Source organism: Saccopteryx leptura, chromosome 1 (genome assembly GCF_036850995.1).
Source record: "Saccopteryx leptura isolate mSacLep1 chromosome 1, mSacLep1_pri_phased_curated, whole genome shotgun sequence".
Classification (NCBI taxonomy): Eukaryota; Metazoa; Chordata; class Mammalia; order Chiroptera; family Emballonuridae; genus Saccopteryx; species Saccopteryx leptura.
The window spans coordinates 284,629,377-284,653,292 of record NC_089503.1 but is presented as its reverse complement, the minus strand read 5'-3'; the positions used below and the strand labels follow the sequence as shown (position 1 = coordinate 284,653,292).

At 41.4% G+C, this 23,916-nt stretch overlaps 1 protein-coding gene across 3 annotated transcripts in view; it reads left to right on the top strand.

Moving 5' to 3' along the window:
* The window catches only part of PTPRO (protein tyrosine phosphatase receptor type O), a 233,369-nt gene extending 211,929 nt beyond the window's left edge, over window positions 1-21,440 (top strand). For all 3 annotated transcript variants that reach the window (XM_066355214.1, XM_066355204.1, XM_066355223.1), the window contains 8 exons: window positions 3,675-3,765; window positions 4,869-4,945; window positions 5,535-5,669; window positions 5,897-6,019; window positions 10,784-10,938; window positions 14,229-14,364; window positions 19,262-19,382; window positions 21,090-21,440. In XM_066355214.1, the coding sequence (XP_066211311.1) occupies window positions 3,675-3,765; window positions 4,869-4,945; window positions 5,535-5,669; window positions 5,897-6,019; window positions 10,784-10,938; window positions 14,229-14,364; window positions 19,262-19,366 (822 nt within the window). In that variant the 3' untranslated portion in view covers window positions 19,367-19,382; window positions 21,090-21,440. The remainder of the gene's footprint in view (window positions 1-3,674; window positions 3,766-4,868; window positions 4,946-5,534; window positions 5,670-5,896; window positions 6,020-10,783; window positions 10,939-14,228; window positions 14,365-19,261; window positions 19,383-21,089) is intronic.
* Window positions 21,441-23,916: the final 2,476 nt, after the last annotated feature.

The following is a 23,916-nucleotide window of genomic DNA, read 5'->3' as shown; positions in this document are numbered from 1 at the left end:
CCCTGGTGGTTTTTTGTCCCCAACAGGCACATATTTCTCTGGAATACCATAGGGCACACCTGGAAATCTTCTGGGATGCACCAGTGCGCGTTGGCGCATACTTTGAGAACCACTGCTCTTAGCAATAGAAATTTATTCTTTCACAATTCTAGAGGCCAGAATTCTAAAATCAAAGTGTTAGCAGGACCTGCTCCCTTCTGAAGGCTGTAGAGGAGACTCTTCCAGATTTGGTGGCTCCAAGCATTCCTTGGCTCACAAGCTGCCTAACTCAAAGCCGTGCCTCCACCTGTCTATGGCTTCTCCTCTCATCCCTTTTAAGAGAACACTTATCATTAAATTTGGGGCTCACTCGAATAATACAAAATGATCTCATCTCATGTTCCTTAACTTAGTTACATCTGTAAAAACCCTTTTTCCAAATCAGACCGCATTCACAGGTTTTGGGGGTTAAGATGTGGACATATCATTTGGGGGACCACCATTCATAGGCCCATTCATATATGGCCTAGAAAAAAAGAAACCACAATGCTAAATTATATTGGAACCCAAACTGGCAAAATTCAAAAATGATTTATGTTGGTTTCAGGCCATCCCTTCATACTTTGACTCTCTAAAAATTTAAACCTCTGGAGTTTCCATATGGTTAAAAAGAAAATTGCAAAGCTACTGAACCGTAAACTTTGTGTTCAATTTTCCGCATACTGACAGAGTTACAGGAGATTGCAAAGCATCTTGTGTACATGCGGTTCCTGCTTTGCTACAATTCCGCTTTGGCAATTCACATTTACAATGTTCAGCCAATTAAACCTCTCTGAACAACTCAGGGCATTTACAGCAGGGAGGCAACACACAATTAAAGTTCAATCAGCTCGTCAGCTTCCATATGCGCTCCGGCTCTCTGCCACAATCTGTTTCCACCATTTCTTTCGTGTCTGAGGTCCTTTCCTGTGGCTTATCAGTCTGTCTTCAGAGCAGGGGACTTGCGTGGGAGGGAGTCGTTGGTCTGTTAGTACAAATGGCAAAGGAGGGCAGAATATGGAGCCAGGCAAAACAAAACAAACACATTTCACAACCACTATCCATAGCACTGCACCGATATTTGCTGAGTTTAAGCATTCCATTTGGTAGTAGCTATACCCCAGTGAGGTATGGAGAAATTATTAGCTTTACCTTAGAGGTAATTAAACTGATGTTAAGGCATGTTGAACTATTTTTCCAAAGCCCAGTAGTTTACAAGTGGTACACCAAAATAAGCTAGATGTTTGGACAAGCTATCCATAAAGGCACTCTCTAAACGAGGTAGATTCCCAAGGTACTTTATACAATGGAAGCATCATTTAAATAAGCTTACAGTTGCCAAAAGGATCTAACCTAACACTGGTTTAGTTGAAGTTGCTAAAACTAAGTTTCTTTTTTACAAGAACAATATATTCCATCGTTGAAAACCCTTTAAAATGGAAAAACTAGTAATAGAGTAGCAGTGACAAGCTTCTGTTTGGAGGGCATTTGTCAAGCAAGGGTTTTAGTTAAGATGGAAAAACTTCTAATTTTGTGAATTGAGGATCAAAGTTAGCATAGTTTGGCTTTACAATGGCTTCAAATTAGGCCAGAAAGTTTGAGACATTTCAGCTAGAAAAGTCAAAGTGATACTGAAACAAAGGAATGGAGGAACCCGGACAGTTTTGGCCGGTCCATCCCAATTGCCTGCAGGCTCGCATCCTAGTACCATTAAACACACACACAGAGCTACGGGGAGCTTTGGTGTGGAAGCCACTGAAGTTTCAAGAACTAGATCTCTGAAGCATATTCTTTGCAAAGAGCACTGGAATCATGACACAAAGGGCATGAAAGAGAGTGCGCTGTTCAATCTCCTCAGACATCGTCACATGTCCCCAACTCCCTTTGAAACTCTTTCAAAGACTCTGAAAAACTTTTCCCCTGAGAAGTACTCCTCCAGCTTATGATTCATTGGAGTAACAATTGGGAGGAATTGTAAAGAGTAAGACTTGTTTGCAATATTAACATCCTAAATGAGTAAATAAAATGTGCAAGTGGACCCTGGCCGGTTTGCTCAGTAGTAGAGCATCGGCCCCAGAGTGTGGAAGTCCTGGGTTTGATTCCCAGTCAGGGCACACAGGAGAAGCTCCCATCTGCTTCTCCACCCCTCCCCCTCTCCTTCCTCTCTATCTCTCTCTTCCCCTCCAACAGCCAAGGCTCCATGGGAGCAAAGTTGGCCAGGTGTCTGAGGAAAGCTCCATGGCCTCCGCCTCAGGCACTAGAATGGCTCTGGCCGTAACGGAACAACACTGATGGGCAGAGCATTGCCCCCTAGTGGGCATGCTGGGTGGATCCCAATTGGGCATATGTGGAACTCTGTCTGACTGACTCCCCGCTTCTAACTTCGGAAAAATACAAAAAAAAAAAAAGTGTACAAGTGGTTTCTCTACTGCCTCACATAACAGTCTTATAGAAAAGTGCTCTATAGATAATCCCATTTACTGATGGTATATATGCTGCTTACTAATATTTTCCTCAAGTTTGTTGAGGAGTATAACTGGATCTGCTGCATTAGTAATGCCCGGTACGGTTCCAGGGAGCAGCGCACAGACAGACCACAGCGTGAACGATGCCCCTGGCCTGACTGCAGTTCCTTGTTTCCTCTCAGACACATGACAAAGCAGCTTAGAAATCTCCTTTTCCAGTAACATAACCTTTTTGAGATGTGACGGTTGTCAGTTTATAGAAACATGGCTTATTGATGCGCCTTCTGATACAGGATTTATGGGAGTACTGATCCACACAGGCAAATATTTGGATGTTCTTATTTTCACTGAAGGTTTTGTTTCCCTACTACTGATTCATCCTTATTTTTGAGTTTTGTTTTTTTACTATTTTAGTGACTGGCAATCCTATATCTTGTGAAATGGAGAATATCCCTACATTGCTCCTTACTCTCTCTTTTACTACTTATTCTATCCCTCATTGCCTGAAAGAGAAACACTGATATGTCCTCATAGAATATGAAATATTTATGCAAATTGAATAAATTTCAGTTACTCTATACCTTTAAACATCTGAAACATTTCTTTTCTAAATTTTTTTTCAAATAATTCAATAATTCATATACTAAGTGTCATGTACATAATCCTTACCTTCTCCAAATGAGCACTAGGCTGTCTGAGGTATTTATGTGTTCCATTCTCAGCTATTACTGTAATAATGCCATATAAAAACAACAGCAAAATCTCAGTGACCCACAACAGCATCTATTTTTCTTACTCGTGGGTCTGTGCGAGAGCAGGGGCACTCTGCTTCAGGCCACGGGTCAGGGTCAGGGCTATTTCATGGGTCTCCTCATTTGGGGACTAGCAGCTTCCCTGCTTACGTTCTTCTCATGGCAGATGGCAGAAACACAGGAAGACAAACCAAACCAAACCAGCACATTTCAAGCTTCTTATTGAACACGAGTTCTACCCAAGTTCGTTGGTCAAAGCAAGTTGACAAGAGTGGGATGGAGAAGTATATTCTATCCCAATGGGAGCTCTGGAACATCATATGGCAAAGGGAGTGTGATGATTCTGTTATAGGCTGGGGGTGAAGAATGATCCAATGTGAACAATAATCCAGTCCACACTGTGTATGAAAATCTCAAATCTATTCTCTATCTTTTGTAGGAATTGAAATTGATTGGACTGGATATTCCACACTTTGCGGCAGACCTGCCGCTGAACCGATGTAAAAATCGTTACACAAACATCCTACCATGTAAGATTATCTATTGTACTGATTCAGCTTATGCCTTTCAAAGATCAAAGGATGATTATTGAAAATTAATCAGTTTCACCAATCTCTGGTCACACTCTGTTGTGGTCTGTATCCCTAAGGCCATCTCTGATCGAATCTGTGCTCTGATGTCATTAGATCCTATTGTATATAGGATGGTGTAAATAAACATTATGCTTTTAAATAAATTGCATGTGTAGGAAAGACTGACAGTTTGGCCCTTTGGTGATCAAAATATTTTAGCCAGATCAGGGATCAGATAATCTGTACTCTCATAATAGATTTTCTGTCAATTCATGACAATGAAGAGAGGCAAATGAAAAGTGAATTCAGTGTGTTAAAATGCTTCCTCTTTCTAACTTCTGGAAAGTTTTGTTGTTGCTTAATATTTTTAATAAAGCAACATACAGAGAAAAAGTAATATGAAGTACCAACAGGACAATTAAAATATAATCCAATATAGATATAACTTTCTTCTCTGATATACTCTCGGGGGAGCTGAGAAAGAGTGGAAAAGGGGAAAGAAGGAGAGTGAACAAGCTCTAGAAAAAGAACTTTGTCCTTAATAAAGTTTCTTGATAATAGTAGGTAGTATTATCACTATAACACCTTACATCTGTATACATTTCAGAATCTACTTTTCTCATCTAAGTCCCTTCACAAAAAGCCTATGCAACTTCATTCTCTTCTAGATTCCCCAAAGGTGGTGAGTTGCCCGGTGTCCCTGTATGAAATGGAAATTGTGTAGTTAGGCTACAAGTTATATAGCCTTCTATACTATTATCTTCCATACTCTACCGAAATTTTAGTTTCTGTAAATATTCTGCACAACTCCCCCAAAAATATAGAGCTAATTCTTCCAAAGACAGGAGAGCTGGTAGGAGAAAATAGTGACTAAGAGTTATTTATATATTTGTTTAAACAAGAGATTAAGATTGAGGTATGACTAAAATATCAAGCTAAAATGTACTTTTTCTATGTACTGTATTACTTACTATTTTGACTGGATGTGGGGAAGAGAGGACCTGAGCCATTCTTCTTTCCACTCTGATTTTTAATGTTTCCTTTCTTCTTCTTCTTTCTAGATGACTTCAGCCGAGTCAGATTAATCTCCATGAACGAAGAGGAAGGAGCAGACTACATCAATGCCAACTACATTCCTGTAAGAAAAACAAAACAAAAAAACCCTAAAAATTTAGACACCTGAATTCAAGCCCAAGCAGAGAAAAACCATTAGGGATGCAGGGATACATCAAACAGTTAAAAAGAAAGCTCTTCTACTAAAGAACAGTCTCCATTATTCCATTTCAGAATAAACAACAGGAAGAAAGAACCGCAGAGAGTAGTTATGTTCATATTTTCTTGTAAAGAACTAGTGAAAATGAAAGTACATTATTGTATTAAAGATCATCTTTCTTGTACATTTAAGTATTTTCACCAACCAAACTCAAAGGGCTCCACCTGAGCACCTGTATTTTAGAAATATCTATAAAAATAGTAGTTACCAAAAAAAAAAAATTGTGTGAGTGTCATTTGATAGGCTTTCCAATAATTGTACTTAAAATCATAGAGACCTGTATCATCAGTTACTCTGATGGCCCTTCCATGAACACAGGAGGACACATTACAGAGGTGTGTGACCCTTTGACAGGCCTGTCCCAGTACATTTGCACCCTTTTCTAATTTGTGCAGAATAGCATTTGGTGTTAGCAGTGGTTCCTTAGATGACAAATTTGTCACTAATCTTTCAGGGATACAACTCATCCCAGGAGTACATTGCCACACAAGGGCCACTGCCTGAAACCAGAAATGACTTTTGGAAGATGGTCCTACAACAGAGGTCCCAGATCATTGTCATGCTCACTCAGTGTAATGAGAAAAGAAGGGTAAGTGCTTAAGGGGCTCCCCTCACTCAGCAGCAAAACCTGCAGTAGCCACAGCCATGGACGGGGTGCTTACTGTGCACCAGAAGCCGGTCTCACCACACAGCTCACCTCGCAATGATCATATACAGTTCTTCAGACACAAGCACTTTTGTTTTTCCTCAGTGAGCACAGACTTCATTCCTTCCCCAACTTGTGTGTTTGAAAATGTTGTGTTATATCCACCTCAGGTGAAATGTGACCATTACTGGCCATTCACAGAAGAACCCATAGCTTACGGAGATATCACCGTGGAGATGACCTCAGAGGAGGAGCAGGATGACTGGGCCTGTAGACACTTCCGGATCAATTACGTAAGTCACGAAGCACAAGTTCAGGTTCTTTCCCCATGCAGAGGGGACCCCCCGGGTGTCAGGAGGCCAACCCACCATCCGCCAAGGTCATGAGCACTTCAGGCTTGGCAACACTGCTTCCTTCAAGATCAAAAGCCCCCCTTAACATAATTTTTTCCATTTCATCAAGAATGGTGTTGATGCAGTGGTTGGCCTGGTGGCCCTCAGAAATGGAAAGCAAACTCTAGCTCCATCTTCTTGGGTCAGCCCCGGGCAACAGAAGACATGTGAGTCATTGCTCACCAGGCCTGACCAAGGAGGGACATATCGCATTTCTTATACTAACCAAATATGAGTATAAGTAGGATATACAAGGCACAATTAAATTTTAAATTAAATACTTAAACTATGATTTAGTAGTTGGGTTTGGCTTTGTTTGGCGTCTTTTCCTTATTTTGTTCTGGTTCAGTTTTTACCATTTCAAAGGTATTTTGGGGCATTCTTAATCATGGTTCTTTATCTCTTTTGAAAAGTTATTGATTTCTCATTGTTAGGGTGTCAGAACAGTGTTTCCACCAGGAGGCCTGCCACCTGTCTGAGGACAAGCCTGGAGCACACGCAGAATGTCTGTGTGCCGGGCTGGGTGCTGACGTCCTCCACGTTGTCCTGTTGTGTTGTTCACATGGGGCCGCCCAGAAAATAAGAGGGAACTTTTACTAGAGTTCTCCACTTAAGCATGCTCTCTGCTGAGAACACAGTTTGATAGGAAAGTCTTCATTAAAAATGTGCTATTTAGGCCCTGGCCGGTTGGCTCAGTGGTAGAGCGTCAGCCTGGCATGCAAGAGTCCTGGGTTCAATTCCTAGCCAGGGCACACAGGAGAAGCGCCCATCTGCTTCTCCACCCCTCCCCCTCTCCTTCCTCTCTATCTCTCTCTTCCCCTCCCGCAGCCAAGGCTTCATTGGTGCAAAAGTTGGCCCGGGCGCTGAGGATGGCTCTATGGCCTCTACCTCAGGCACTAGAATGGCTCTGATTGCAACAGAGCAACGCCCCAGATGGGCAGAGCATTGCCCCCTGGTGGGCATGCCAGGTGGATCCCGGTCGGGCGCATGCGGGAGTCTGTCTGACTGCCTCCTCATTTCCAACTTAAGAAAAATACAAAAAAAAAATGTGCTACTTAAACCCAACCTTTCCTGACAGCCTGTGACCAAGTTGCCCACTGTCTGTTTTGTAAAGCCCGTGAGCTAAGAATGAGTCTTATATTTTTAAATGTTTTGGGGGAAAAATCAAAATAAGAATGATATTTCATATAAACTATTATATGGAAATTATATAACTCAAATGTCATTGTCCACAGCTAACATTTTATTGCAACACATTTACACACGTGTTTTCAGGTTGTCCATGACTGTGTTTGGCTGCATCAGGCTGGAGTGGTAGCAACAGAGATGCCGGACCTGCAGACCCTAGAATATTGATCATCTGCCCCGCACAGAAAATCTTTGCTCACCCTTAATGCAGACGATGAAATCAAAGATTGTTCATATCAACACAACATAAGCATTCATTAACGACCCATTTGTTGATATTTATGAAAGATAAATCACTTCTCCACCACCGGAAGTTAACAATGGTTTTGACTACATTGAGAATTTAGGCAAATCCCTATATGACTCTCACAGACTGTGCTTCATGCTGTTTTGTTTCTTTGAAATGTTTATCTCTTTCTGTTCCCTAAGCACATTCTTACTCATTTTCAACTCCAATGTCACCTCCTTTGTTTAACCTTCCCTGTCTCAAGAGATCTTTATCCCTTTCCTCCTCTGCTCTGGTCTCATGGCTATCCCTCCATCTCAGTACACCATAGACCATTACAATTCTCTCACTTCACGTCTCCCTCCCCCAGTGTGAGTTTTGGAAGCAAGTACCCTGTTATAATAATCCTTGTAATCCCAACCCTTAGCCACTAAATAAATCTTTGTAGAATAAACAAAGCAGTGAATAAATAAATAATTTCAAAAGTAATAAAGAATTTGGAAAACATCAGTAGATTTCCATCAGAGAAAATATTTGACAATCTGAATGCAATTTGAATTCTGCTTTTTTGGTGATTTTAGCGGGAAAGCCATTGGAACCTGTTAGACAAATACAGAATATATCTTTCCCTAGGTTTGCATCTTAGAGAAAAAATTATAGAGCATAAAATAGATACTGTCTATTCCCTTCACAGGGAAGAATGACATAGATCACTTCACGGTCAATACTATGCTTCTTGTCCTTGCTTTTAAATGATGACCTTTTAACAACAAGCATGTGAACGGCTCAAAACATAAGAATAAAATATTTCTGTTAAAGTGTTTATACAGTAATTACAAGCATTAGGTTCCAGAGTGCCCCCAATTGGCCATAAACAGAATCTAAAGTCTTAAGCTCCCTAGATAAAAGTTAAATTGCTAAAGTACATTGTGCTGTACTAATGAACATATTTTTCTATGTGTTTCATTTTTTGATTCTACCCTTTTTTATTCCCTCAAATTGATACGTGGTGACTTTTAGAGCACAACAGGGTAAGTTTGCATAAATGAAGAAATCAGGGTAAGGGAAATTTTGGAAAGTCTAAGTAAGATGTAACCAGAAGGGTTTTCACATTTAACAAAAAAGGAGGAAGATAACCATAATACACAATTTGTACTTTCCACTACTTGAAACTTGGCATGAACTTCGTAAGAACTGGAGACAAAACAGTAGCAACAGCCCCTTTGTTCCTTGACATGTGTCTTGCTATTCATCTGCTGGAGAGCACCCTGATGCCCAGTCCTCTGCCTTGCGTGACAGAGAAACTGATGTAAATGTTTCCTATTTTTGAAGCATCTTGAATATTTTAGCCAAATATATTTTCAGAACAACTGTAATATATAGCTATAACCTACACTGTTCAAATCTTTGTGCTAAGCCTGCCATCATCATGTTAAAAGAATGAGCTTTCTTATAAACTTTTCTGGGCAACATATATATATATATTATACATATATAATATATATATTTATAGTACTTCATCAGGTACAGTGTGTGTGTGTGTGTGTGTGTGTGTGTGTGTGTGTGTACTGCATATATATGGTGAACAAGTAGCCCTAAATCCTCATGGCTTTGAGTAACTGAGTCATTCTGCACAATTTATTATGCTTGGGTTACTTTCTTGCCATACAGATTGCAGACAGCAGTGATGGGAGCCAGCATCTTTGCAAACTTCAGGCTCTGTGTGTCTAAGAAAGAACTCGCAGTGAGGGAGGCACTGTGTATGGCTGGGCATGTATGGCCTTAGGTGCAGAGGGGACAGTGGGTCTAGTGGAAGTGCGGACTTGTTTATATTCATACAAATCTTATATATTATATATTTATGTACTTCATTTATACATTTACTATATTTATACAAATTTTACTCCACTTAAGACCACTGACTCTTTAGACTTCATTTTTCTTTAATACCTGAACCTAAACTTGAGCTCCAAACTCATAGTCAGGCCAGACTCTCCCAAAGTATGATATAGTATCTCATCCACTGAGTGGATTCTAGGCTCTTACCAAGTTTGAGGGAAGGGGGATGAAAGAGATCTTTGTGAGGACTGGGTTTGGAATCAATCTTTATGCTTACACATTAGTAGGTATAAAAAGAGTGAATCTTGAATAACTCGCATCCGAATTGAAATTTACTCAACCTGAGGGACCAACAATATGAAGAGTTGATGTATGCATTAATATGGATAAGATAAATACACAGAACATACACACTTACAGGGATTCCCAGTACCAACCCCATAACTGGCCAGAGCTGACACAGTAAGTGGCAGTAATGATGTGGTGGTGGTGGTGATAACAGCTAACGGATACCATACCGTCCTTCACAAACAAGAGCATACTTTTTCTCCACAACAACCCTTGTTGGAGCTTAGGTTAGACTACAGCCTTTGCAAAGACCCTTTTAGCTATAAGAAAATTGTTTTCAGTGAGTTTACCTTGGGTCAAGCCCCTTATTCCCAGAGCCCAAGACAGAAATTGTTAAATAGGTGATTTTTTGAAAGGATAGTCTTGGGACAATTCTGTAAGGGAAGAAGGAGAATAAGATAGGACAGGATAAGGAAGAAGCCACACACAGCAATGAGTACCACTGGAATCTAGTGTCAGCTGGGCCCCAGGAGAGTGCCAAGGCATGAATGGCACCACAGAGTTAGTTACCCCAGCTGCCATAATGGGGCCGGGGTTTTGTACCCTGTTATCAGTCACTGGTTAGCTGCGGAATCCTGGAATCCTCGAGCAGGAGAACAGAGCCTCTTAGGCATTCCCCAGCGTGGCATCTCCCCACCCTGGGGGATGGCCGGAGGAAGGGTACAGCTATGTGCTGCTGGCAGCAGCTGGGAAGGGGGACCCACGGAACACCAACAGCACCTTCCACAGTATTTAATTCATTGGCTGAAGCTGATGAAATTCCTAAATAGCAAAAGCTATGATGTAAACCTTAATCTGCTTAAACTCTTATCTCTATACAGGCATGGGTTAGCCTCTTTATCCTACTATTTGAGGTTTTATACAGTTAGTGTTTTGGGGTTTTTTTTCAGGTCTTGCTTTGTTGCAGGCACAGTGCTCCGAGCTGGAAGGGGAAGTATACAGACCAGGGGTTGGAAGGTGGCTTTACCTTCTGATGCCATTAATGTGTGAGCTGCAGTGGAGGCCTGGGCTGTTCTGACTCTGGACTGGGGCATTAATGCTTGCTTTGGCTTTTTTTCCTAAAGGCTGACGAGATGCAAGACGTGATGCATTTTAACTACACTTCATGGCCTGATCACGGTGTGCCCACAGCAAATGCTGCAGAAAGTATCCTGCAGTTCGTACACGTGGTCCGACAGCAAGCTACCAAGAGCAAAGGCCCCATGATTGTACACTGCAGGTAAAGTCATCAGATACATTTTCTGATAAGCATCAAGGGCTTTGTTTTATAAAGAAAAGAACCCACTAGTCCATAAACCCCTGATCAGATTGAATTAACAATAAAATGAATTATGATTTTTGAAAAATTTATGATTGAGGTCTTACTAGGTACCTTGTTTATTTATAATATAACCATCTTATATTCTATAGCCTATAAGATAGATATTATTCCCCTTTTAAGATGAAAACACTGAGGAGCGGAAAGGTTAAGGGGTCCACACAAGTTCATGCAACTTGAATATGGAGGCATACCTGTCCCCATGGCCATGCCTTAAGTACTGTGAGATATTACCCTACCCTATCAAGGACTCGGAGTGGCTTATAACACAAACCAAATGCAAGGTCAAATTAAAAATAGTTAACCACAGCCCAGAATACAATTAACGGATGTAAAAGCTAGATGAAGGAAGGGAGAAATGAGAATGTTCAGATCATTAAGATAAACATAGTTGCTATGATTGCTTTTTAAAATTGTCTTAAATTTCCAGATTGTTAAAATGAAAGGGAGGGGGGTATTATGACCTTTTACATTATCAAAAATTGAAGACCACACTAGTTCCTTGTGGGAAGAGTTCTACCAAGTGAACAAAACTCCATCAAAATATTGGGTTGTTTTTTTTTCTTGTTTTTTTTTTTTTTGTATTTTTCTGAAGCTGGAAATGGGGAGAGACAGTCAGACAGACTCCCGCATGCACCCGACTGGGATCCACCGGGCACGCCCACCAGGGGCAACGCTCTGCCCACCAGGGGGCGATGCTCTGCCCCTCCGGGGTGTCGCTCTGCCACAACCAGAGCCACTCTAGCACCTGGGGCAGAGGCCCAGGAGCCATCCCCAGCGCCCGGGCCATCTTTGCTCCAATGGAGCCTCCGCTGCGGGAGGGGAAGAGAGAGACAGAGAGGAAGGGGGGGGGGGGTGGAGAAGCAAATGGGCGCTTGCTTCTCCTATTTGCCCTGGCCGGGAATTGAACCAGGGTCCCCCACACGCCAGGCCGATGCTCTACTGCTGAGCCAACCGGCCAGGGCCCATATTGGTTTTTTTTTTTTTTTAATTTTTATTAATTTTAATGGGGTGACATTGATAAGTCAGGGTACATATGTTCAGAGAAAACATCTCGAGGTTATTCTGACATTTGATTATGCTGCATTCCCATCACCCAAAGTCCATTTGTCTTCCATTATCTTCTAAATGGTTTTCTTTGTGCCCCTCCCCTCCCCAACTCTGTCCCTCTCCTCCCCCCCACCCCGTAACCCCCACACTCTTGTCCATGTCTCTGAGTCTCATTTTTATGTCCCACCTATGTGTGGGATCCTATGATTCTTAGTTTTTTCTGATTTACTTATTTCGCTCAGTATAATGTTATCAAGGTTCATCCATGTTGTTGTAAATGATCCGATGTCATCATTTCTTATGGCTGAATAAACATCATTAAACATCATTAAAATGTCTATATTACCCAAAGCAATTTATAAATTCAATGCAATACCAATTAAAATACCAATGGTGTGACATATTGTTATAAAATTTTCATGCAACCTCTAAAGAGTAGGGCATAAAAATGTGCTCCCACTGTATTGTATTATATATAAAGCTGTGAGAGGCAGCACTGGCAGCCACGTCAACCTAAGCAAATAGATCTATAATCCTTGGTCTCTGTGAACTAGAATGGTGTGTGTGGGTGTGTGTGTGTGTGTGTGAAAGAGAGAGAGAGAGAGGGAGAGAGAGAGAAGAGGAGAGGAGACAGAGAGGAGTGTGGGAGTATGTGTCTCCCTGGAAAGAAAAAATGTTTTGTAAGCTATCAAGTTTCTGATCAGGGAGGGTGTCCTCGCTGTTGGTCTATCTTAGTCATTCACAGGTTAAAAACTTTGCTTTACCAGATGAAATTTTCTAATCTCACAGTGGTTCTTTCCAAGAGCTTAAAATACAGCTACTTAACCATGTGGTTGAACTCATGGTTCTGTTCACAGCAGGAAGCAGGTACAGTTCTGGACATGACTTTATAGGTGTTCACCCCAGGGCAGAACATTCACCTGAGATGATAAGGCCTAGGAGGGGAGGGCTATCAAGTAGAAAAAGCAAAGTAGAGCTCTGAATTGCAGGCTTTTACTGCTGAATTTCTCTCCCAGCAAATTCTGCATACAAGTTAGTTTTTACTTCCTCTTTTCTCACATTTCATTGTAATTCGGAGTTTGGGACCACTTAGCCCTTCAGTCTTAGTTATTGGAAGAAAAGAAGAGCTGACTTTAAAATGTAGAACTGTGATGGGCAGTTGGTCAACACAAATCACTCCACTTCCCTCTACTCTCTCTGAGCACTAGGACTTGGGAGCTGTAATTGATGGAGTCCAAATATTGAATTTGGTTTTGAGGCATCTATATAGAAGATTATACTGGGAGACTGAAGTAGGCCTAAAACTCATGAGAAAAGAAGATGTGCAATAAGGAATGTCAGGTGTGGTGAACTCAACCTAGAGTTGAAGGCATACAAATTGATATGGTCCAAGAGCTATGGGCATCTCAACTAGACTTCTGAGCTGGGTGTGAGGGCTTAACTCCAAGGCTACTCAAAGGATTGGAATTTTTATGTGTCTAGTTCCCTGACAGCAGGAACCAACTTTCTAGCCAGGTCCATATGTAAGTGTTAGTTTTTTCAGAAAGCAGAAAGCCCCAGGCAGGGGGTAAGGTTGAGGGTAGAGGTTGCCAAGGCAGTACAGACCCCTTACCTCTTCAACAGAAGTAGCAGTGATACTCAGAAACGTCATTATTAGAAGACAATTCAACCATAATTGTGTAGTTTAAAACAGTGGTCCCCAGCCCCCGGGCCGCAGACCAGTACCAGTCCGTGGGCCATTTGGTACCGGGCCGCAGAGAAAGAATAAATAATTTACATTATTTCCATTTTATTGATATTTAAGTCTGAACAATGTTTTATTTTTAAAAAATGATCAGATTCCCTCTGTTACATCTGTCTAAGACTCACTCTTGATGCTTGTCTCGGTCACGTAATACATTTATCCATCCCACCCTAAAGGCCAGTCCGTGAAAATATTTTCTGACATTAAACCGGTCCATGGCCCAAAAAAGGTTGGGGACCACTGGTTTAAAATATCCATTAAGTGGAAAATATCGTCAAGAGTTTACTCTAGTCTCTTTTCTCAATGGTGCTGTTTCATTTTGTCTTTGGAATCGCCGATTTGTTTTCTGCAGTGTAGAAGCACTGTCTGAGTAAAGCGTTGTCTGCCCTTCTTGCAGCGCGGGCGTCGGCCGGACAGGAACGTTCATCGCCCTGGACAGGCTCATGCAGCACATTCGGGCACATGAGTTTGTCGACATCTTAGGGCTGGTGTCAGAAATGAGGTCCTACCGGATGTCCATGGTACAGACAGAGGTAGGAATGTAATCCACAGGTAGCTTTAGATTTGCCTTTGACTAAAATGAACTTCCCATTATTCCATCTCCTGTTTCAATACAATTGCCTTGAGATTTTTTGTATCTGCTATCCTTCCTTATTGTGCACATTCAAACGCTTCAAGGTATATAAGAAATACATGTCAGCTTCTAAAAATCCATTCACTGTACAGTGCTTGTACTTTTATTGGTGTCATAGTCCCTTTAGTAAGTCAGAGCACACAAATCTATCTTTAGTAGAATAAGGGGTTCACACAAGTTCATGCAACTTGAACTTGGAGGAGTTGTTCAAATCCAGACACACCAGTCTTGCCCAGAGTGAGAGTTCCAGCAGCCAATCTGGGTAAGTGCTACCAAGTGGAGACTGTGGAACTGGTGAGATTTAATTTATATTTGAAATGTTAGATTCAATTCAAAAGTTTGTCATCAGTTTCTTTGCCATGCGACTCTGTGTCCCAATCTACTTTTGATAATGATCATGGGTTGGATTTATGCTTTCTGTCTCCCTTATGATTTTAAGGATTTTCAGCCCCCAACCTACCAGCACTTCCAATTCCTGCGATCTGAATGAATGGATTTAGATTGTAACAACATGGCAGCGTCCCTAGAACCACCCACCCCTCCTCTTCTCCCAGGTCCCTTCCTCCCTTGGAGCCTCGGAATGCGCTCAGCTTGGGTGCCAGCCCACAGCATCACACACCTTCAGAGCCACAGTGGGTGTGCACCAGTGTGGGCCTCAAAACCTAAGCACAATAGCTTGCTTGTAATCCTTGTCACCCTGCCATACCTGCAGCTTTTTAGCTTCAGATGTACAATAATCCCTTTTTTGATGGCGTTTGTGTGGGAGGAACATGGTAGAACGCAACCTGGCCCAGACCTCTTACTAAAGTCCAGAGGATTAAACAGCCTTGGTCTTCCGCATGCTTTTCATATTATACACCACTAGATGTCAGTATACTCAAAAGCCTGAGGTACCGGCTGGCTGCTGTCTTGCTTCTGGAGTTTCTTCTTTACCACCCTTTTGACTTTTCTCTCCTGCCTCCCCACTCCCCTCTGAGCAAGGCTTGGCACAGCCCTTCCGATGTGTTTCTTTCTGAGCCAAAGCAGGATCATACCACTTCGGAAAAGTAACCCATTCACATTCAGATGCCTCATGGATGATTAGGAAGTAACATGTATTCGTGTCCTCACTTCCTTGGCCCACTCACATCCCAATCCTGCTGCCTTGTAATTGGCTACTGTGGGGACATAAACATGACCTTGTTTAAAATGCCCTGGTTTCTCAGAGAAGCCCACTACCTAATGATTACACAGTGCTCTATGAATCAGTCCAAATTTTTGGTTTTCATTTCCATAAATGTACATCTTAATGTGTGATTAAAACTTCCCAGGATGTATATTAATCCCCACACTTCAAAGAGCCGCCCCTTATTTTAAGGATTTTGGATTTGATAAACTGTCTGCCACATTGACTTAATTTATACCTTTTCTAACTTTATAGACTTTAATTATAGCCTGTTTACTTTGGACTTTTCCAATACAAAAAGTTTAATCCCTTTTTAAATAGGACCTCCACACGGCAGACCCTCGACCCAGCTCAGCGCCATGACCTGCTCCAGGCGTAGTAGTCACGCAGAACTACAGCAGCCACCATGTGCCTTCCTGCAAAGCTGAGAAAATGGGGGTTTCCTCCAGACTTTGTTGCCCCAAACTTTGGTTGTTTGGCTTCTTTGTTTATGGCAGCATTTTAGGTTGATATCTCTAGGGAAATGCCCTTTTAAAAGTATGATATCCCTTCCCTGAACGGCCATGGGAAAATTCAGTCAGCAAAAGAGGCAAGTTCACCACAGGTTACTTTCTTTTCTTTCCCCAGTTGTTCCAGCTCCACTCGTGAGTGCCCTCTGGACTTAGCAGGGCATCTTCTCTGGTTTCAGTTCTTATGCCTGGAACCTCTTGTTCTTTACCATTGTATTTCCTCATTGTTTATGCTCTCGGTGATTCAACCTGTATTTTGAAGGTTAGGGTTTTTCCTAACATCCTCCTTGAGTCCATTCACACCCCAGTCCTACTCTACTTTACTGATGTTAATAAGCTAAGAACAGAGTAAAGCAATCTGTTCCTCAGCTTTCTCATTGGAGGGTACCCCTTCACATGAATGATTCTCCAGCTGGTTTCTGACTCTATGTGTATCAGCCACCTGTGTATTGTGTACTGAGGCTGGTTCCTGATTTTCCTACTCCTCTTGACTCCTCCTTACCTGGATTCCACCACCAAATCCACTTCTAAAAATAGTGGAAATAGTCAAGTACTTTCAGTCCTATAGCAAAAGCAGAAGCAACATAGCCCCTCTCAGTCTGGAGTTCAGATGCTGCCATCTCCCCTAAAAATAAATAAATAAAAATAGCAGAAGCAACTGATTGCATTGGCCATGCTCTCAGATGCATGTCAAGGCTATATTTTTTTTTAATTTATTGACTGATTTTAGGGAGAGAGAGAGGGAAGAAGCACAGACACATGAGTGAGAAACATGGATCTGCTGTCCCACTTATGTATGCATTCATTGGTTGACTCTTGTGTGTGCCCTGACGGGGATCAAACCTGCAAACACCATGATGGACTTCTCCACAAGAGCAGCAAAGGGTAAAGAAAGTTGGGTTGTCAAGCCAGACCCCACGAGAAGGCCTGAGTCCCAGCATGGCCACTGCACATCTCACTTTGCCTCTCAAAGCTCCATTCTTGGTCTGTAAACTGTGGATGACAGCATTCACAAATTGCTGTAAAGTACATGTTATGTGAAATGACAAAATCTAGTTAAGTGCTTTGAAACCATCAAGTGCTACCTGCAGATGACATTTCTCTCTGTGTGGCTCTATTCTATTTTTATCAAACATTTTGTTTGACTTTCCTCTAATAGGCTTTCCCTGGAGGTCAGTTAGGGCTTTGCTTTGAGCAGCCCATCCTTCTGGTTGGCAGCGTAGATTCTCAGGAATTCTCAGGGAGCTGTCCATAAGTAGTGTTTATTTACTTTTCCTGTGGTCTGACTATACCTTTCTTTCTTTCTTCTTTCTTTCTTTCTTTCTTTCTTTCTTTCTTTCTTTCTTTCTTTCTTTCTTTCTTTCTTTCTTTCCTTCTTTCTTTCTTTCTTTCTTTCTTTTCTTTATTCCTTCCTTCCTTCCTTTCTTCCTTTCTTCCTTCCTTCCTTCCTTCCCCCCCTCTCTCTGTCCCTCTTTCTTTCTCTCTCTCTCTCTCTCTCTCTCTCTCTCTTTCTTTCTTTCTTTCTTTCTTTCTTTCTTTCTTTCTTTCTTTCTTTCTTTCTTTCTCTCTTACGGACAAGTTTGACCCCTGAGTAATTCTGAGTTGAGAAACCAAGTGGTCACTACCTTATCCATGCCCAGTGCTGACCAGCACGGCAAACAATGGAGTGATGTGTGATAAGGAGAAAGTAGCTCAGTTATTGATGTGATATTGTAACAGGATAAAGACATATATTTTCTCCAAATTTCATTAGAAAACACAGGTGAAAATCACCAAGTGTAGTTTAAAGTATTAACCTTATCCTTTGTATAAAGTTGTCATACAAATGCTCCTTAAGTTCTTATGGATTTATTGACTGGTCTTATTTAAAGGTTATGGTATTACATATAGAGAAAGTCTTGGAAATAAAGAAAAAGGAGGAAGATCATGAAGCAATCTTGATTTTTATCACATGAAGGAGCTACTCTCAATATTTGGGCATATTTCATCTCAGCCTTGATTGAATATTCTAGTATAACTTTCACACAATTATATTCATATGCTATGTGTCTGTAGACTAATTTAAATTTTATTTTTTCACTTAACATTAGCTGCGTATTATCCCAAATTGCCCCAAATTATATAAATTTCATTTTAAAGATAATAATGTTTCAATATAAATATACTATTGATTACTTAAATCATTTTCCTTTTTATAAGATATTAAATGGGATTCTTTTTTGCTTTTTTACTATCATCTGTGTTCACAATGCCATTTATTAGCACTTTATTATTACTCCATCAGTAGCTTAAAATGACTGCATCAACCAACTCAAGTCATCATTGTTACCTTTCCCTTTAACTTTGCTCACTTTATGAGGTGAAAAACAATTGTTTTAATTTACCTTTTGATTGCTTGACCAGTTTTTGCATATGTTTTAATAATTCCTTAGTTTCCTTCAAAAGTCATTTAATAGGCATTAGGAATAAAAAAGACATAGTCTGTGCCTTCCAGGAATATTTAGTTTAATGATCAATGTCTTTTATTTATATATTTGTTAATTTAAGTGTGTTACTGTTTTGAATGAGTTTTAAACAAAAATAAAGGTATAAACATTGTTATAATTCTAGAAATTTTTTTTCCTTCCAAGGTTCTAGTTTGTCTTTTATTTTAATTTTTTTACTTCTTAAAAAATATACAGTGGGTGGAAGTTTTTATTCATAATTTATTCCATTGCTTTGCTGTTTAGAAAGCCCTTTCTAAAAGTAATTAGAGAGGAATTAACCTATATCTTTCTTTATATTTTTAGGGCTTAATTTATTAAATTTTTTGGAATTTATTTTGGTGTATTATGGTGTGACAGACTATTCTCTTTTTTCAAAATAGCCCATGATTTCTTGATTGAATATTCATTGCCTTTAGCATTAAGTAATGATAGTCGAAGTTCTATTATTACTTAAAATATTTTTACAGTTGATTTTCTTGGATTTTCTAGTTATAAAATTATCTCTTTAAAAATAGAAATTGGTTCCTTTGACAGCCATTCATAATATTTAATACTGTCATAATATCAAAATATTACCTTTGCAAATATTTGTACAAAAATACCTTGCTCTGAACATGGCTTTGTCTTTCGCTCTAGGAACAGTACATTTTTATCCATCAGTGTGTGCAGCTGCTATGGCTGAAGAAGAAACAGCAGTTCTGCATCAGTGACGTCATCTATGAGAATGTGAGCAAGTCCTAGTTCAGCATCCAGAGCAGTAAGTAGGGAAGAGCTTATCATGGTGGGGGGGGCAGTTCTGAGATACAACAGATGATGATGTCGACCCCCTGTACTGGCTCTGACCCCACAGAGGTGGTCACAGGGAGGTGGGTGTAGGGGGAGACAACACTGCAGCAGGCCTTAGAGCTTCAGTGCATCTAGGTTGGTGGGCATGAATGACATGAGGGAGCTTCAGCAACTCATGATAAGTTGACCTCCATTCCTTCCACCCTGAAACACAAATTATTCTGATTTTGGCTCTGTGCCTATAAATGTCAGGATATTATTATCCACACTATTTATCTAGATATTTTGTGCAAATATTTTATTGATGACATAGGGTCATAAATAAAGGGATCACAAAGAAAACATGAGCTGGAGAAAACACCCTAAAGAAGAAAGTTCGAGATAGCACAGTCTGGAAATGCCTTGATTTTTTTCCATTGTAAGCTTTTAACTTGAAAACTTCATGAATACGTTAGCATTCAATGCATGTGTTCAAAATTTGACTGGAAGACTAGATTTTAGAGGTGTGAGTAATCTTGACTGAAGTAACAAGTAACCTGCCCATTCAACTCAGTGAGCAGAATGTGGACTGTGTCTGAATACACTCAGGGGCCAGGACCATTGACAGGGTGAGGAGAGGACAGGAACAGGTACGCTGTAGGAAATATATGGAGGAAGTAGCATATGGACCAGTCAGTAGCAGGATAGAGCTAGCATTGAGCCTTTATATACATCAATAAAGAGAGATAGGCCCTGGCCAGTTTGCTCAGTGGATGGAGCGTCAGCCTGGCATTTGAACATCTGGGGTTCAATTCCTGGTCAGGACACACATGAGAAGTGACCATCTACTTCTCTTCCCCTCCCTTTTCTTTTTTTCTTCCCCTCTCATAGCCAGTGGCTTGATTGGTTTGAGTGTCAGCTCTGGGTGCTGGGGATAGCTCGGCTGTTTTGAGCATCTGCCCCAGATGGAGGTTGCTCAGTGGATCCCAGTCAGGACACATGCAGCAGTCTGTCTCTATCTCCCCTCTTCTCACTTAAAAAAAAAAAGAGAAAAAGAGCCTGACCAGGCAGTGGTGCAGTGGATAGAGCACCGGACTGGGACACAGAGGACCCAGGTTCAAAATCCCAAGGTCACCAGCTTGAGTGCGGATTCATTTGGTTTGAGCAGGGCTCACCAGCTTGAGCCCATGGTTGCTGGCTTGAGCCCATGGTTGCTGGCTTGAGCAAGGGATCACCCACTCTGCTCTAGCCCCCCAGTCAAGACACATATGAGAAAGCAATCAATGAACAACTAAGGAGCCACAACGAAGAATTGATGCTTCTCATCTCTCTCCCTTCCTATCTGTCTGTCCCTATCTGTCCCTCTCTCTGTCTCTCTCTGTCACACACACACACACACACACACACACACACACACAAAAGAGAGAAAGGGACAAATCACAAGGCAGTAGGAAAGATAAACAATAAGTAAAGAGAGAAAGAGCAGTTTGCAGGTAGAAAGAAAGACATTGAGATCCACAGAAAGTAAGAATTACACAGAGAAAGATGCACAGCTCAACCATGCCCGCTGGACTGTGAGAGGGGTGTACTGAGCACTAGTGCTGGAGTCAGAGGAACATACTGTACTACCAGCCACAGGGCTGTTGATGTGCAACTTTCCCCTTGCAGGCTGCTTACTGTTTCTCTCTCTTATTCACAGGACAGGTCATGGTGTGTACCCATCCTCCCCAGCATCCAGAGTTTTGGAGGACCCTACTAGCCATTTTGCTAAAAGGAGCCCCTGCTTTATAATATGTGGCCAAGGAAATAATTTGTCTCATAGAAGCAATGGGAAGACTTAGCCTTAAAGAGCCTACAGTGTCTTTTGGACTCTTTCATTTCTGGACATTTAATAATGGACCAAATTCAGCTGAACACCAGAAAGGTCCAGATGCTCTGCAAAGGGGAGGGAGCACAGCCCCTTCCGAAGATGTGCATTGGCCCTTTGCTGGTTGGGCTGAGTGTTTTGTTTTTGTTGTTGTTTTTAAGTGCAATAATTTTTGTATGTGTGTGATTTTATCAAAAAGTTGAATTGTTTTTCACCCACATGATTGATCAAGCCCATAGCTCAGGAAGGATAAACATTGTTAGTCTAAAATTATACCTCATTGTTAAAAAGAGGCATGGCCACATGAAAAGAAATGGTAATTCTACTTCAAGAACATTGAACCAGCAATACCTGCGCTCCAACATGAAGCTACTGGATTAGGAATGGGGAGGGTGGGTGGGGGAAGGGTTCTCCCCAGAGATGAGTCACCTACATTTTCCAAATACGACAGGCTGTAATTCAGCTTCAAAGTAGAGTAGAAACAAATATTTAAGTCTTTATTCTAGTTCTTGATGGTTTTCTTCTATATTAACAGTTGAGTGTTTCTTCCTTGACCCTCTTGGACTTGTATCACCATCCAGGGTCTTTTTCAACCCACCAGATCCGACTCAGAGGAAGGGAAGTCTGACTCTTCAGACTCCATTGCTGTCTGAGCAGTCTTGGTGCCTAGACTTTGCATTTCTTTTTCTGTTGATCCACAGCCATGGAAAGCTATTTCTGTGAGAACTATCTAGAATGTGAAAATGCAATTTCTTTCCCCCAAACAGCTGGGAATTCATGAAGTTATGGCAAAGAACTTGCAGCATGCTAGGACAATTCTTTGGCTACTTTTTTTTTTTTTGGGGGGGGGGGTTGTTGTCAAGTGTCACTATGAATTTCAACAGATATTTCTTTCAGTGATTTTCTTTTTGGTTGTCAGTTTCATCTGAACCAGTGTAACTAGTAACATTTCATTCCATTCTTTAGATCTTGTATAATTACAGTACATGATTGTGTATTGTGATGTGAATGCTGTCGAAAAGGGCATAGATGGCATCCTGAAGCCAGGTACTCTGTGTCCCTTCCTGAGAAGTAAGGGGCGCTGGTATGGCTCTACAGAGGAAAACACTTTTGAGTTGAGAGTAAGCACAAGCTGGCTGCTCCGCTGTGGCAGGGTGTCTGTCGCGAGCCTTCCTGCGTGTGCTTCAGGAGTCCTTGCTCCTCTGCAGATCGGATCACTGCCCCTCACCCTGGCTCCCCTCCACTGTTCCCAGTCATCTTCATGAAGCTGTGTACATAAGATCGTTTTAATATTTTATCAGTGACCTTAGTGATGGTGAAGGATGCCAAGTGAACAGCTCTGCCCCCCACTGCCTCTTGTCACTGAGAAGACCTGGCCACAGCAGACCTTGGCACAGTTCTTTGCCAGTCCTGGCAGCGAGGCTCAGGTTCATCTTGCAGGGGGAATGGCAGGGGATGCCCAGAGCCTGCAGGTGAACAGCTTGGGCTCCTCAGGCTTGTCCGTTTCATTCACCTCCCTTTCTCTCCTTCTTGCCTCACTACTGTCACCTCCTCTTCTCACCCCCCCCTCCTTTATCGCCCTTCTTGAACATGTTAATAATGTATTACTCCATTCTCAGGAACACACACAGCTAAGAAAGGTGGCAAATGTGTGTGTGACATCCTTAGAGTTTCACACAGAGACAGGTCAGGAGGGAAGTGTGCAGCCTTGGATTAGCCGATAACACACATGGGGATGCCGGAATACATTTCCAGTCTTTGTAGACGGGAACATTACTTCCCCTGAAACTTAAAGCACTTCATAAATACTTCATGTTTTTCTTGAGCACCCCTTCACGATAGGGATCAAATTGTACCAGATAGATTTTCCCAAAGGAGAAGATGAAGTATCCAGACTTCAGAGTGAAGAGTCAGAGTTTAGACGACAGGAAGGTCACACTAAAGCACTTTACTGGGTCGTCCCTTCCGGGTCTCAGTCCTCAGTCTCTCCGTCGCTGCTCCCTTACACCGCTACACTGCTGCCCCTCAGGTTGTGAGCTTGTGGTGGGAAAAGCAGCAGTTGGTCAGAAGATGTGGGTTTTAATCTTCACAGATGACTTTGGAACTTATCTCTCCTGAGTCTCAGTCAATAAACTTTTGAAAAACATAATAAGAGCTCCATATTTTGAGGGTATAAAGAGTATCAGATGTGATAATTCCCACAAAGGTGCTTTGAATCTTGTCCTTTCATAAATGTCACTCTAACCAGCTTCATTTCCACCCTGGGACTCAATGTTAAGCATTCAGAAGGGAGGTTGCCAGGGCCTCTAAAGTATTAATTACTTTTTAAAATCATCTCAGTACTGTTTTTCACTGAACACAGAGGCATTAGCACATGCAATTCATAACATCTCTATGATACAAAGCCAATTTCTGAAGTTCATTGAAAAATGACCACTAGGGTCTGATTTACAAATTTAAAAGTTAACAATATACCCATCACTGCACATTGTGTGATTCTGTGTAACTTGAAAAAGAAAATGATAGGTGACAGCATTTTGGAGGGACAGCAGGGTTTACAATTTTCCACTACAAAACCACCATTGCCCCTATTCCCCTGAATTAAAAATTAGAAAGATTAGTCAGATTTTTAAAAAAATCTCTTATAAAACCTAGTTAA